At 47.8% G+C, this 13198-nt stretch overlaps 1 protein-coding gene across 1 annotated transcript in view; it reads right to left on the minus strand.

The window, feature by feature from the left end:
- The window catches only part of Hdc (histidine decarboxylase), a 37985-nt gene that overhangs the window by 16168 nt on the left and 8619 nt on the right, over positions 1-13198 (minus strand). Inside the window, exon 4 of the mRNA XM_077706930.1 lies at positions 7486-7629. Coding sequence (XP_077563056.1) covers positions 7486-7629 — 144 coding nt within the window. The remainder of the gene's footprint in view (positions 1-7485; positions 7630-13198) is intronic.

Below are 13198 nucleotides of genomic sequence, written 5' to 3' on the forward strand. Positions count from 1 at the left end.
CCAATCGGCACACGTTCTCGGTAAGAAGGCACGAAAGCCTTTCCTTTTTGCCGCAGGAAAACAATTTCGTGCGGCAAAAAGGAACAGAGACATTATTCTGGTGATCAATGCGTGTTGAGTGGTATAATGGTTGTGAAGTGAGGTCTCGCCTCATTAAATAAAAAAGACCTCCAAGCGTAATTTTTGGTACTAAGGTTTTATGCTACTTAACTAGCACGTTATTACAAGGTAGCGAACGGCCGCAGTGGCAAAGCCTATCGAAGGGGAAAGCAACCTACGGTTGCTCTTTTTTTATTATGGCCCTCCAGGGGACGCCAAATGTTACTTCTGAAAAGTTATAGTTATTAGTTGTTACAAACTGAGTGCGATTAGTCAGAAAACATTCAATCCATTTAAGTATGTTTGGGTCAATGTTTAAGGCACTGATTTTTACGAGGAGTAATTGGTGAGGTACTGTGTAGAAAGCTGTTCTAAGTCAAGAAAAATGCAATGTACAATCGCGGGCTATCTAAAGCTGATGCTATGTCTTTGGTAAAATAGAAAAGCTGAATTTTTTAAAGGTCGTCTTTAAATATTCTTTAAAGGTCCTCAGCAATATCATGGATAAACGTATTCGTTCTTTCCTTCATGCCTGGAAGCACTTCGTTATCGCCAATACAGAACGGCACTGTTTCGAATTTTTTAAAAGGACCCTGCAACACTTTTTAAAGCTAAAGCTTTCTTTGTGGTGCCGGTACCGTACTGTCAAAAAGTAATGCATTTTCCAATAGACCGGTTGGTAGACCGAAAATATCTCTGAACACACGGCGCGCGCATGCAACCGGGATTCTATTGTGTCAAAATGGTTACTTGAAAATCGCGAGAGAAAGGAATGGTTCGAGATAAAATCATGAAGATGGAGTACAATGGTATGCCTTCACCTCACAAACCACGTATTGGTACACATTTACGTCTTTCGTAGAGGCGTTTACTTAGTGCGCGAAAAATTGTCGCATGGGCTCGTTCTTCGTTCCCGATTTGGGTCTTTGAAGGTTTGACGATCGATTCGACGCACTCTCAGCGAAGGTTTTGACGCACTTTAGACGCCGTTTTGATGTCACAAAGCTTACGCGCTTCTCTCAACGTTCGTTAGGAAGGGATGGCAAAGTTTTTCAACTTTTTTCGAAATCTTAAATGCTCATAAACGTAGTCAACCAACACATCCAGTACTTAGAATATGGAGTCTCGAAGTACCTTAACCAAAAATTACTACTCCATGCCCCTCAGATAGCTTAGAAAATTGCTCAAAATATTTTTCTCTCCTTCCTGGTATTGGCGTTCTTCGACCGCTGGAATTACGTCATTACAGCGGTGTAGCGGCTATTGGCCGGCTTTCATTCAGTTGAAGCAGTGAACACATTCGATAGCCACTTTAAAGAGAAAGCCCCAAAAGGAAAGAAGAAACGGAAGGTGTGTCTAATGAGACGAACAAATCACGCCGTATCGCTCTGTGCTGGCGGTAACTATAGCTTCCGCAGTGGTTCCTGACGCGAAGGAAAGAGTTACAGAGTTTATCTGAAGTGTTGCAGAGTTTATGTGGCCATGGGCCCTATTCTCGACTGCACAAATTGCTGGCAACTTCGCCATGTTTTTTTGCGCAAGCACGACGTAAGCAATCAGTGACGTGCTGCACTTATAGCTATGACAACATGCAGTGTAATTTGACGATTCACTCATAAAGATCGCAATCAAGGTATCAAATATTGCGCAAGAAAGACATAAAAACATTTGGCATGTACTATAAAAATTAAGACGGTAGCTGAGGCTGACAAAAAAAAACACATTTCTGCAGGTCAAAATTGGCGTCAACACCGCAAGGCGATCGAGTAACGTTGATCCAAAAGTGAGCGAAAGGCGGATGTCGAGCTAAAGAACATTACACAATTTTTTTACCGTATCTATTTATTTATTTCAATCGCTTTTAGTAACATAGTTGGGCTCTCTGCTTCAATGCAAGTTTTGTTGCGTTATCACCTTCCCACGCCACCACGCTATCGTCTGCTGCTATGTTACGAGTTTATGGCGTGATCACAGAAAAAGACGGCGGCGACCATCGCTTGTGTGACACATAAGAGTAACAAAGCGCACCCCTGATAACCGCGGAGCGCGCCGATGTCGCCGATTCATTCATTCGTCAAGCTCGACTTCAATCAGCGCTGTAATAAACAAAAGAGTCACTTTTCTTTGTTATTTTTCTCTTGAGTTCGATCATGGGACCCAGCAGCTGACTTGGAGGTGTATGGACAAATGCCATGCGTTGGGTTCTCTTTGTCGTGGAGAGGCTCGTACTGCCCTCTTATGTTGCGGTTACGCCAAACAAATAATTTTTATTTTATTGCCAAACATAAAAGAAAACTACGGCGCGTGATTTGTATCCTCCGTGATTGCTGACTTGGCAACAGTCGAAACTATTATTTCTTTATAGACAACATGCTTCAAACCGCGCGTTATGCGAAACTGCGCCTGCTGCAAATTGCCGGACATTTCGCGCCGCCGAAAGCCGGGGCAAGTTTTTGCCCTATTTTGCTTGTATTTTGCGACAAAAACAGCCGCCATTTTCAAGCTGTTACGTAACATTACGCCACTTTTACGCAGGCTGAAGTTGCAAATGTGTGACGTAACGTTCGCGCCAACTGTTTAAATTACGTCACGCCTTCTCAGCCAATCACAGAGATGGTGTGTATTACAAGCAGTATTGTTGTTGAATAGCAAAGACAGGCTTACGTTGTCATGTTCGGTGCATTTGGTCTAGTTTTTCATTGCCGGCCAAGAATTATGCGCTTTCAGTAAAGAGAAATAAGGCAAACTTTAGAACTGGTGCCCGTAAACGTCATGAAACGTCAAAATGACGACAGCACACACAACCGCTTCGTAAACCAGAAGCACGTGACCAAAACTGAAAGCCAATCAGAAAAGACTTCCGGCAAATTGCCAGAATTGCCGGCAATTCGTGCAGTCGAGAATAGGGCCCCATGGAATGCGTTTATTGCTTTGACTGAAAAGAAGCCGACCAAAAGCCGCTATGACTTGTGTTACGTCACTGAACTGCGCTAACCGAGACGGAGAGAAAATTTTTGGAGGGAGTTTCGAATTTATCTGAGCGCAGAGCAATGATATCAACTTTGCCTACTTCGTGGCCGCCAAAACCTAATACTGGACGCACTTATTGGCTATGTTCTTAATAAAGAATTTCAGATTTTAAAAAATATAAAAACCACAGCTGTTTCATATGACCGTAGCTAATCCATTGCCTGAAATTTTCGTTAGCGTAGACAAAAATAATCAGCGACCCTCTGAGCGGTAGGTTGGCATCAATTTTTTGTGACGTTTCCTTGAACTATCATGACCAGCAGGGTGCCTATATTAGAGCTTTTCCACAAAACTTGGTGCAGTTCACGTTGGCGCATCTGCATTCAACCAACTTATCGGGTGGCGTAAAGCAGATGCAAATGAAACGAACAGTTTTGCCGTGCTGAATCTTCTGTGAGGTTTCTCGCTATATTAATTTGCTGGCGCTAGTCCCCACGGGCTTATGTTCTGAAGAATAATGCACCCACACCATGGCCTGTGCAACAGGCATAAACAGGTCGTGTTCGGAGAAGAACTTGTTGCTGGGCGAGTTGGTGACCGAGATTCCGTTCCCTAGTGGGTACAAGGCCGGCATTTCCTGTGCGCACCCGGCACCATCTTTTGCTTCGCTTATAGTACTCCTTCTATTCTTTTATGCAACTGCCAGAGGAGCTCCGCTGTTCCGTCTCAGCAGCCTAGGGGTAGAACCGTGGGTTTTGGAACGAACGCCCCGGTTTCGAGTCCCAGTGACACCATTTTTTTTTGTTGAGACCTGTGATTTTTTTTTGTGGAGTAACAGTGTTCTCTTAGCTCAATTCTGCGCATTCTTTTCTTAAGTAAAGATGGTTTTGTATCGTTTCAGGTCAGTTCGAGAGAGAGGTGCGGCGAGGCATATCAGCACGTTTCATTAATGTTTTGCACCGAACCGGAAGTACCGGGCTTCTACGCACCTCGGAACGGAATATCGCAGCTGGTGAATGCTTGACTACGTAGTTTTAGTGCTAAAATAGACCAACACAAGAAAGGCAGCAAAACGAGCACTTCATGTCACCTTGCATGCATTCGTCTACTTCATCTCTAAAATCATGTCGTCAGGTCATGCTCCCTTATACAAATGAACATCGTCGAAACGCAGCTCACAACCTCTGCATGCGTGTCTGACTTACATGCTCCTGCTAATTTTGAATCATCTTTAAAAGCGGTGTCTACTTCATCTCTAAAACCATGTCGTCAGGTCATGCTCCTTTATACAAATAAACATCGTCGAAACGCAGCTCACAACCTCTGCGTGCGTGTCTGACTTACATGCTCCTGCTAATTTTGAATCATGTTTAAAAGCGATAGCCAATGTTTCTGTAAGCCGTTCGCTTTTTCATTTAGAGCCTCGATCAACTAAGGGCAGAGCAGATCACCTTCACGCCACTTCTCGGTGGTTTCGCAGACGTATTTTTTCTGCGATGAGAAGCTGCAAGATACATTTTTCTTACGACGTCACGAGTTGGGCACTGTGATATAGACTTCTTCATACTTCAAACATCAGAAACATCTTTCCATGTTGTGAATTGTGGTGCGCATGCCCAGTTAAATTGTCCTGTCGACTGCGCCAATCCAACCGGAACTAGCACAGCGCAACGATAAAATGATCGCTTTTAGGTCGAAGAAGTTGGAAGGTCTGTAAGTTCCCAGTACAGTGACCTACGTTTCTCACAGAAATGTACTTGGCATGGCAGCTGCTCCAAGTTGATTACATTGAGATTACAGTTAGTTTTTATCAGTTATTACAGCGGAGCTGCTATAGGCTGATGGCCCCGTTTTGTTTTTTAACGCGGAAGGGTTTTTTTTTTTTTCGGAATACACGAAGATTTCGCTGACGTCATATCCATCACGGAAGTGACGCCAGCACAAGTGCAACGAAGCAAGCGTCGTGTAAAGGATGCACCCTGCACACAATGTCTCCTTGTGGGGAAGGAACCTTTAGTACAAGAGTACGTTACAGTTACGGTTGTTCGCTTTCGGGTTTTATATTTTAACACGAAAGTGTTTTATGCCGGGATAAACCAAGGTTTCACTGACGTCATATACGTCACGGAAATAACGCCAGTACCGCTTTGCCGAAGCGACCCGCCAGGAGGACGTCGCTTGCCACGGACACCCACAAGACAGCCGCCGGCCCGCAAATCATGCTCAGCTGCAGATTTCGCTGCACATTTCACTTTCGTGTTTTACCGATTCCTAGAAAAGAGAAATCCACCGGTTTTTTTTTGTGTTTTTGTTGTTGTAGATGCGTCCGTAGATGCGACCAGCCGCTCGTTCTCTCGGCTCCGAAGCCGGTGTTCTCAGCAGGTGCCGTGGCTGACCGCACGTGTTCCCTCGCGCTGTAAGCACGCCCTCTCCCTACAGGGCACCTGTTCGTCTCCGGCGATTCGTACTTTGATAGAAGATGGTGTATAATGTCCCTGGAACAATGTCTTCCCTGCAGTGCATTTTTACTTTGAAGTGAAGCCGACGTTAGAGAGGTTGGGGAAAGCTGGCTTTTCCACATTATGGGTTGCACAGTGAAGCCTACTCATAAAGAAAGATGAAATAGTCCATGCGGGGGAAGCAGACCACCGACGACGATTGGGCTGTGAACGCCAGGTGCAAGCGAGATGTCTGTCGGGACACCAAATAACACAAAACGTCGGCGAGGGAACCGAAAACGTCGGTGGGGCTACGCTTCCTTGGCGTGACCGCGTGGTTTTAGCTGGACTTCGTGGCAAGCAGTCCGGCGTCGCTAGTGCGGTTTGTGATCGTTAAAGGGGCCATGACGGCAAAGTACAAGTTTGTTTTATTCAAAAGATTTGGTGTTTCATAGCGCCCATAGCGGTTGTCCGGCAGGAAACGATGTTGTATCCACTGGAAAATTACGCAATTTAAGTAAAAATTATATCCTCCGTCTAAACCGTGTGTTTCATGACGTCGAAAATTACGTATCCAGGGTAGGTATATCAAAAAGATGTTAGTTCGTTGACGGAGGCTGCCGCCCACGGGAAAACATTATTTTTCTTAGCCTGGTTACCGTCTGCCTTCAAAGATGTCGTAACTATACCGGCTCAGGGAAAACCGTCCGGACACGGTTTTAGATGTGAAGCATCTCATGCTCGGGGCTGTATCCCTCCCTCCCTTGTCGTTGTTGTCCGGCGTCAGCACACCCACTGCGCATGCCTGGCCAGGCACCGCTGATGATGATTGTGGCAGGATGCCCCTAGGGATTGGCCAACCAAAGAATCCATCACGAGATAGCTTCGCGTTCAACCACCGTCGTCATTTTCCCGTAGGGGAACCCTGAGTAATATGCGAGGCATTCCTCCTCTCCTCACCGACACTCCTCTCCTCTCCGGCATTCCTCCTCTCCTCTCCGAAGCTCCTCTCCTCTCCGGGATTGCGCAACGAATGGCAACACCTGCGGCTCCGCGCGCGATAATGCGAAGCAGCTCAGGGTTAGAGACGCGACGGTAACCGCTGCATACTCCGCTGGGGGCGCCACTGTAGCTCCGCGGTATAAATGACGCGCGCGCGCGCTCCGCTCCCCTTATTCTCCTCCCGCAACGCCGCCATGAAACTGAAAACTAATGGGAACTTGAGTCGACCCCATGGTTACTTCGCATACTACTCAGGGTTCCCCTACGGGAAGATGGTGAAGTTTCTTTTTTTTTTCTGAGCCGGTCTTGTACTTGATTTATAGTTGGTTGATAGTAACCGTGTCATGAAATACTGGGTATGACTCGACAGGAAGGGTTGCGTGAGTGGCAGTGTTGGTTATGCCAATTGGCCAGTGTCCTGTCAGACAAATCTAATGCGCTACGCGATGCAGCATAGTACGCACCGTACGCACTAGTGCTTGTATGTTTACGCGTTCGTTCGTAAATCTCATTCCTCAGCCCAACATTTTTACTGCTATAAAAAAGGAATATGCACGACATTTATTCGCCAATTAAGTAATGTTTAACGATGTTTAATTTGCATTTGATTTTGTCGGCCACGGCCAATCTCAACAAACTGCCCGTAATACGCCATGGGTTCAGTGCCCGGAAAAGTCGCTAGCGAGTCGCATGACCATTCGCTGTCTTTCTCATCACATAGCTTATTTTCGTGACGTTTGCGTTAAAATCGCTGTCAGTGTTAATCTAACAAGGCAACCTTTCGAATGAACCAAACCTGAATCTTGTCTTCAAGGCCCCGTTAATGGTTTTCCGGGTACATCCTTCCAGTTATTCCAGTTACCACGGTAACTTTCAAACAGCTCCGCTGATCATACACTTTCACAGGGTGGAATGACACTGAAGTTTTTCGTTATAGCAGACGGAGAATGATAGAGAAGTGTGCTGTGTCTCTCACGTAGAATGGGATGAGTCCCTTGGCCCGGTCCCTGTCCATGGCCTCCTTGAGTGCGCTCCCGCGCATGCTCAGCTCGTCGTCCGACTCCACGTAGTGCATCTTCACCATGCCCACCAGGCCGGCCTTTTCCACCGAGGAGTGCGCCTGCGTAAAGCATTGATGGCGTTAAGCCTAACCAACAAGCGTTGGTACCAACGTTAGTGGATCTAGAAACGTTGGCTGGCACTGCAGTGGCGGCAGCCATATGATCGGTAACGGTCCCTGCGGGGCTATAGAACAATATTTAAATCATACACAAAGGAACAACAGGGTAAAACTTGATATCAGGAGCACGATTTCGAGGAAGCTGAACTTTACGAATGGTAAAAAGTTAAAGCTGAGGCAAAGTCTTTCGGACTTCGCATTCTTTAAAGGGACAGGCAGCCGATTTTTGTGGAGTGCATGTCCTCTGCAGCTCATATGAAATCCAGCGTTTTATATATTGGGAAAATCGGAATGAATTTTTAAATAAACACGCGGGAATAATTTTAATTTTGCACTAAAATTTTGAAGGCTGGAAGGTGGCGCCACTTAGTGTCTAAACGTGCCACTGCGTTAAGGTACGCGTGGCCCCCGCGATCGGCCACCGGCGGCGCGCCGTTGCTCCGGCCGTTCCAATCGCCCGGAGAGAGCGTAATTCCGAAGAGGCCGTTTCGCCGTTTTCCGCCGCACCGCGGCGCGCATAGCGTAAGGTCGTTTTCCCTGTCGCGGGTGGGTGCACAGGACGAAAACTCGGCCTTCGCAGCCTGTGTGCGACGTTTAATAAAAAAGTTACCGCACACCAATGCAGGTGAAAGGTAGAAGTAGTTACTGGTGCCATTAGGGTAGTTACCGGTGCTTTCAATTTTTGACGTAGACTATGCCCGGGGTGATGCATAAGTGAATTCATTGCACAGCAGTATTCTTTTTTGTAGTCACGCATGGTTCCAAAACACAACACGTTTTCCGGTTTTATTTCTGAAAATCTCGTACATGTTGTTTGGAACGCACGGAACGCATATTCCGTGCGTTCCAAGCAAGAACCAAATTATGGGAATTCAACCGACCGAAATCCAACCATTAGTAAACACGAAAATACCCCCTATGTCGTTTCCTTTTTTCTCCTTTAAACGTGCGGTCTTTGACAGATAAAGTAGATGACATGGCAACACTACTTGAAACGTTTGGCGTAACTTTTACCGCGATACTATTAACAGAGACGTCGTACACTTCAGCATCTGAAGTGTATACTGTCCAAATGACTGTCGGTATTTTTTCCGCAATAGGCAGGGTAAACGTGCTGGTGCCGTTTATTGGCATGCATGCTTGCATATACAAACGTACAGAGAGACTTCCAGTCTACCATAAATGGACGTGGTCTAAGTAATGTAATAAAATCTTTACCCGAGTTACGATTGGTATAGTTCTCCACTTAATTGATGTGTTTAATCACTAATATTCCGAACAACTTACTTACATACCGATGTTGTGCATACAGATATTAGTGATCAGCTTAACTGCTAACCGAAAAAAATATTGCCCTTAATATGTCATGACAACAAATTAGCAAATCTAAAAATTCAGAAACAGCATTTCGAAACAGCATTTCGATTCCGCCGGCAGCAAATCGCGGAGGCCACGGCGCGCAATCGCGGAGGCCATAGAGTTTCATACTAATATATATATTAGTATGAAACTCTATGGCGGAGGCCACGAGGTACGTGCACAAAAAATTCCCCCGCATTTCCCCGAGGGGGAGAATGTGAAAGTGCGAATGCACGGTTGTCGGCCCGCTTGCGGCGCTTGCGCTCGGCCCCCGCAGCCCACCGCCTCGCCGCCTTCTCTTCCATCTCTTCCATCGGGTTTGTAGTACCACGTGTACACCACGCAGTTATCAAGCCGCTATAACGCCGCTGAGTCGCCAACGCACGCCGCTGACGACGTAGTTTGAATGCGTTAAAGATATAAGGCGCGTCTAACACTGATATCACCGTCGCGTCCGTAGCTTGGTCGGTAGAGCGTCGCGCTGCGGCCGCAAAGTTCTCGGATCGAAACCTGGCGCCGGATGCTGTTTCTTTATAGAGGAGCACTGCGGACGCCGCCGCCGCCGCCGGCGGTGGATGGTTTGGGGTCGCTTATAAAGTGCACTTAATAGCGTCGAACTTGCCGTGCCGGCTTGCCGACGGCCGCCAGCGGCGTGGTGCCTCGCCGTTGGTAAGGCTACACCAACTCCCGTCGTGGTGGTCACGTGGTACACTCGTTCTGCGGGAGCGCTCTCGAGCGAGAGCTCTCCCCCGCTTTTCTGAGTAGTTCTCAGACGAACGGCATTTTTGGCGATACGGCGCGCGCTCGCCGAAGCGGCGGTGGGGAGGCGGGAACAGGTTGGCACGCACGGGACCAGCGCGTCATCCCACTCTATATCACTCATTCACCTTTGCGCTCTGCGGCACGGCAGAAATGGGTCTTGGATCCATTTGCTGTGCGACAAAAAAAAACAAAAAAAAAACGCGGCGTTCTCGGCAAAAACCGCGTAAACGAATAGGAAAGGTTGCACATTATTGTTGTTTTAGCCGGGGAAAAGTTTTTAAACACGTCTTTTTAATCTCACGTGCAGTTAAAAGTATGTTGCCGCACGGCCCGCTGTCATGGTTACCAGAATTCCCTTTGTCGGGACTCGTATACGCCTCGAGCTTCGCGATCGCTGCGCCGCCTGCCGCCGTTTGTCCGCGGCGTTGACGGGATTTGCGCTGCGTGGCTGATAGGGGCTCGTGCAGTGTTTTGGTTCTGTTTCGCTTCTTTTTGCCTTTCTGTGCCCTAAAAAAACTTGTTATGGTGACGTCTTTAGGCAAAGAGTACGTTTAGGTCACTTAAAAAGCAGCTGCGTCTTCGTAGAGTACGCGATCGCCTGCAAGAGCTACCCGCGGACGCGGTTCTGCGCGCTTCATCGCCGCTCTTCCGGGCGTCGGCGACGGTAGCAACATATCACCCCTGTCACCTTCAAAACATCAGGCACAAATGAATTCTACTGCCGCCTCGTTTAGACCTGATACTGGCACAATGAGCGGTTGGCTTCATTTTGCAGCGTGGACAACGAATGCGCGCTTCGTTTCGAATATATACGTCGCAGAAAAAAATGTTTCGCGGATGTGATTACCCAATCCTGGGCAATAACTTATGCCTTTTATAAGAATATAAACCGAGCGAAAAGGTTAAGTATATTCCAAGCCTGTGCATCGTTAAATATGGGCCCACACACGCATAGCAATAACCAAGGCAAGTTAATAAAATCACGGGAAAATAAATGCTGTGCAAGTGCGGAAGAAACATAATAGCTTAACGGAAATAAAAAAAAAAAACAGTGCGTCTTCTGACATGCTAAAGACGTTCGTCGAAACTTCAGCCAGGTAGGGCTCACCAGACCAACTATACGCGAAATGCACTGTTATTTCACGAGACATCGGTGGGGGGGACGGGAGGGGGACGCTGTGTACAAATGCGGAGCGTAATAAAGCAATGAATGTTTTAGTAATCACACACACAAATCTCGCGTTCACTTTCCTTCTGTTTTTCGACTGCAACGAACAGCTGATCGTGTGCGGACTCATTTTTGGAAGTATACAGGGCAGTTCAACAAGCGATGAAAGGTGTCGTTGGAAGAGTGTGGTATGTGATAAGGCCCTCTGATTTCAGTTTCTGCTTTATTCTGCACACTCCCTGTTCCATATGACGATATTTCGAAGAAGCATTTAGTCGCGGATGCGGATTATATTCCAAGCCCGTCTCCGCGCTGCTCGCAGAGGTTATATGTAGCAGATGAATGTTTGCGGGCGCTCACCTCACGACAAGACGACTCTGTCGTGTGCTGATCCCTGAGTATAATTATGCATTGTCCATTGTGCTTTTGTTGAATATTCCCGAAATTAACACAGACCGGCTTGTAAATGGTGGTGATCAATATCTGAGGTGTATACGTAACTGGCGTGCTGTCAGGTATGAGTGCTCCGCTGATTATGTAAGCGCACAAAACCGATTTAAATCGTAGTGTATAGCCGTACAATAACATCTGAGGAACCAGTGGTTACGGAGAAACTGCTAGTAAATTCAGGTCAGTGTAACTGCAATCGGCTCCATCATACGCCGGTTCCGCGACGCTGGCCTGTGACACAAACCTGGCGCTTATACAGACCGAATATACCACACTAAGATCGCGTCAGAAACATTTACACTCTCGTAAACACACCCCATTTGCGAACAGAGTGACTGCTTCACATCAACATGGATTTCAAACGCCCACAAACGGTAAATCTCGGTCGTGAACGTGCCGCAAAAGCAGCGGCGGCACTGGGGAGCGGGACGCGGACTCCCGCGGCTGCTTTCGAAACGGGCCGCTAGGGGGATTTCGGTCGCGCTCGAGGCGTATAGGCCTCCTGCGCTGCCCAGGGGGCGCTGCGCAAGCGGCTTCTGGGCAGTACTTCCGGGTAGTACAAAGCTGCGCGGGTCCCATAGGATCCCGTGTTGACAGAAGCAAAATGAGCTCGACGCTCCCGATTATTTTGCGACATGGTCACCAGTTCATCCCCGACGCGTCCGATCTATTTCAGCGATCAACTTGGCATTAGGGGAAAAAGCTTTGCAGCACTTAACACGTTTACAGCGCCGACGAAAGTGCCGGGACCGTGACGGCGTCTGCTACTCGCAGGTTCACCGATCGATGGTCGTACGAAGTGAAATTTTAAGTAAAATTTCTAGTTTAAACTAAAACTCTAGGTGACAAAGACTTGTCAAAAACAGCCAAGAAGAATGACGCAATCGGTGATGATCGCGCTTTTAAAAGCCAGCGAGTCCGGCGGACCGCAGGCTCGCCTGTTGCGGTGCGCCGCTCTTTTGATTGATTGATTGATGATTGATTGTAGGGTTTAACACGCCGACGCAACGCAGGCGATGAGGCGCGCCGTAGTGGAGGGCTCCGGATTAATTTTGACCACCTGGGGATCTTTAACGTGCGCCGAAATCTCGTACACACGGGCGTTTTTGCTTTTCGCCTCCATCAGAAAAGCGGCCGCCGCGGCCGGGAATCGAACCCGCGACCTTGTGCTCAGCAGCGCACCACTGAGCCACCGCGGTGGGTGCGCCGCTCTTTTGCGTACCTGCACACTATGCGTGCACTTTCATTAAACAGTGCTCGTTTGCGTCGCCGTTACGAATACATGGTGCAGCGTTAGCTTGCCGTTTTGTTGCGTGTCTCAGTGACAAATTGCCGCGACCGTCAGAAGCGTGAAATCTGTTTTGCGATTCCGAAATTAGTGGCCGTAAAACAAAGCGGTCGGGCGAACTAAGAGGCCGCTCGCTTTCCTTGTTTGCTCTCGCTTTAATTAATTACGCTCTTTCAGCATACATTCCCAGTTCGCACTTAATAGCCTAGAATGAGGGTCAGCAACGGCCGAGTTCCATGCAGCCGACACGGCGGAGGGCTGGACGGCAAATCGGAAGGGGGGGGGAGGGGGGAAAGGAGGAGGGGGGCTTTGAATGTAAAGAGAAAAAATTCAGCGAATTTCTAATATTTGACAATAATCTGGCGAAGTGTGAAGATGGGGGTGCAATTCAACTGGAGGACGCAAATTCTCTGTTCTTGCCTCGCTGTCTAACTCCATTTGAAGTCAAAACTGGCGTGTCGGCGTTCAGATTCGACGACCCC

This window comes from Haemaphysalis longicornis, unplaced genomic scaffold (assembly GCF_048455015.1).
Source record: "Haemaphysalis longicornis isolate Haplotype H1 unplaced genomic scaffold, Haemaphysalis longicornis Haplotype H1 scaffold_4, whole genome shotgun sequence".
Lineage (NCBI taxonomy): Eukaryota > Metazoa > Arthropoda > Arachnida > Ixodida > Ixodidae > Haemaphysalis > Haemaphysalis longicornis.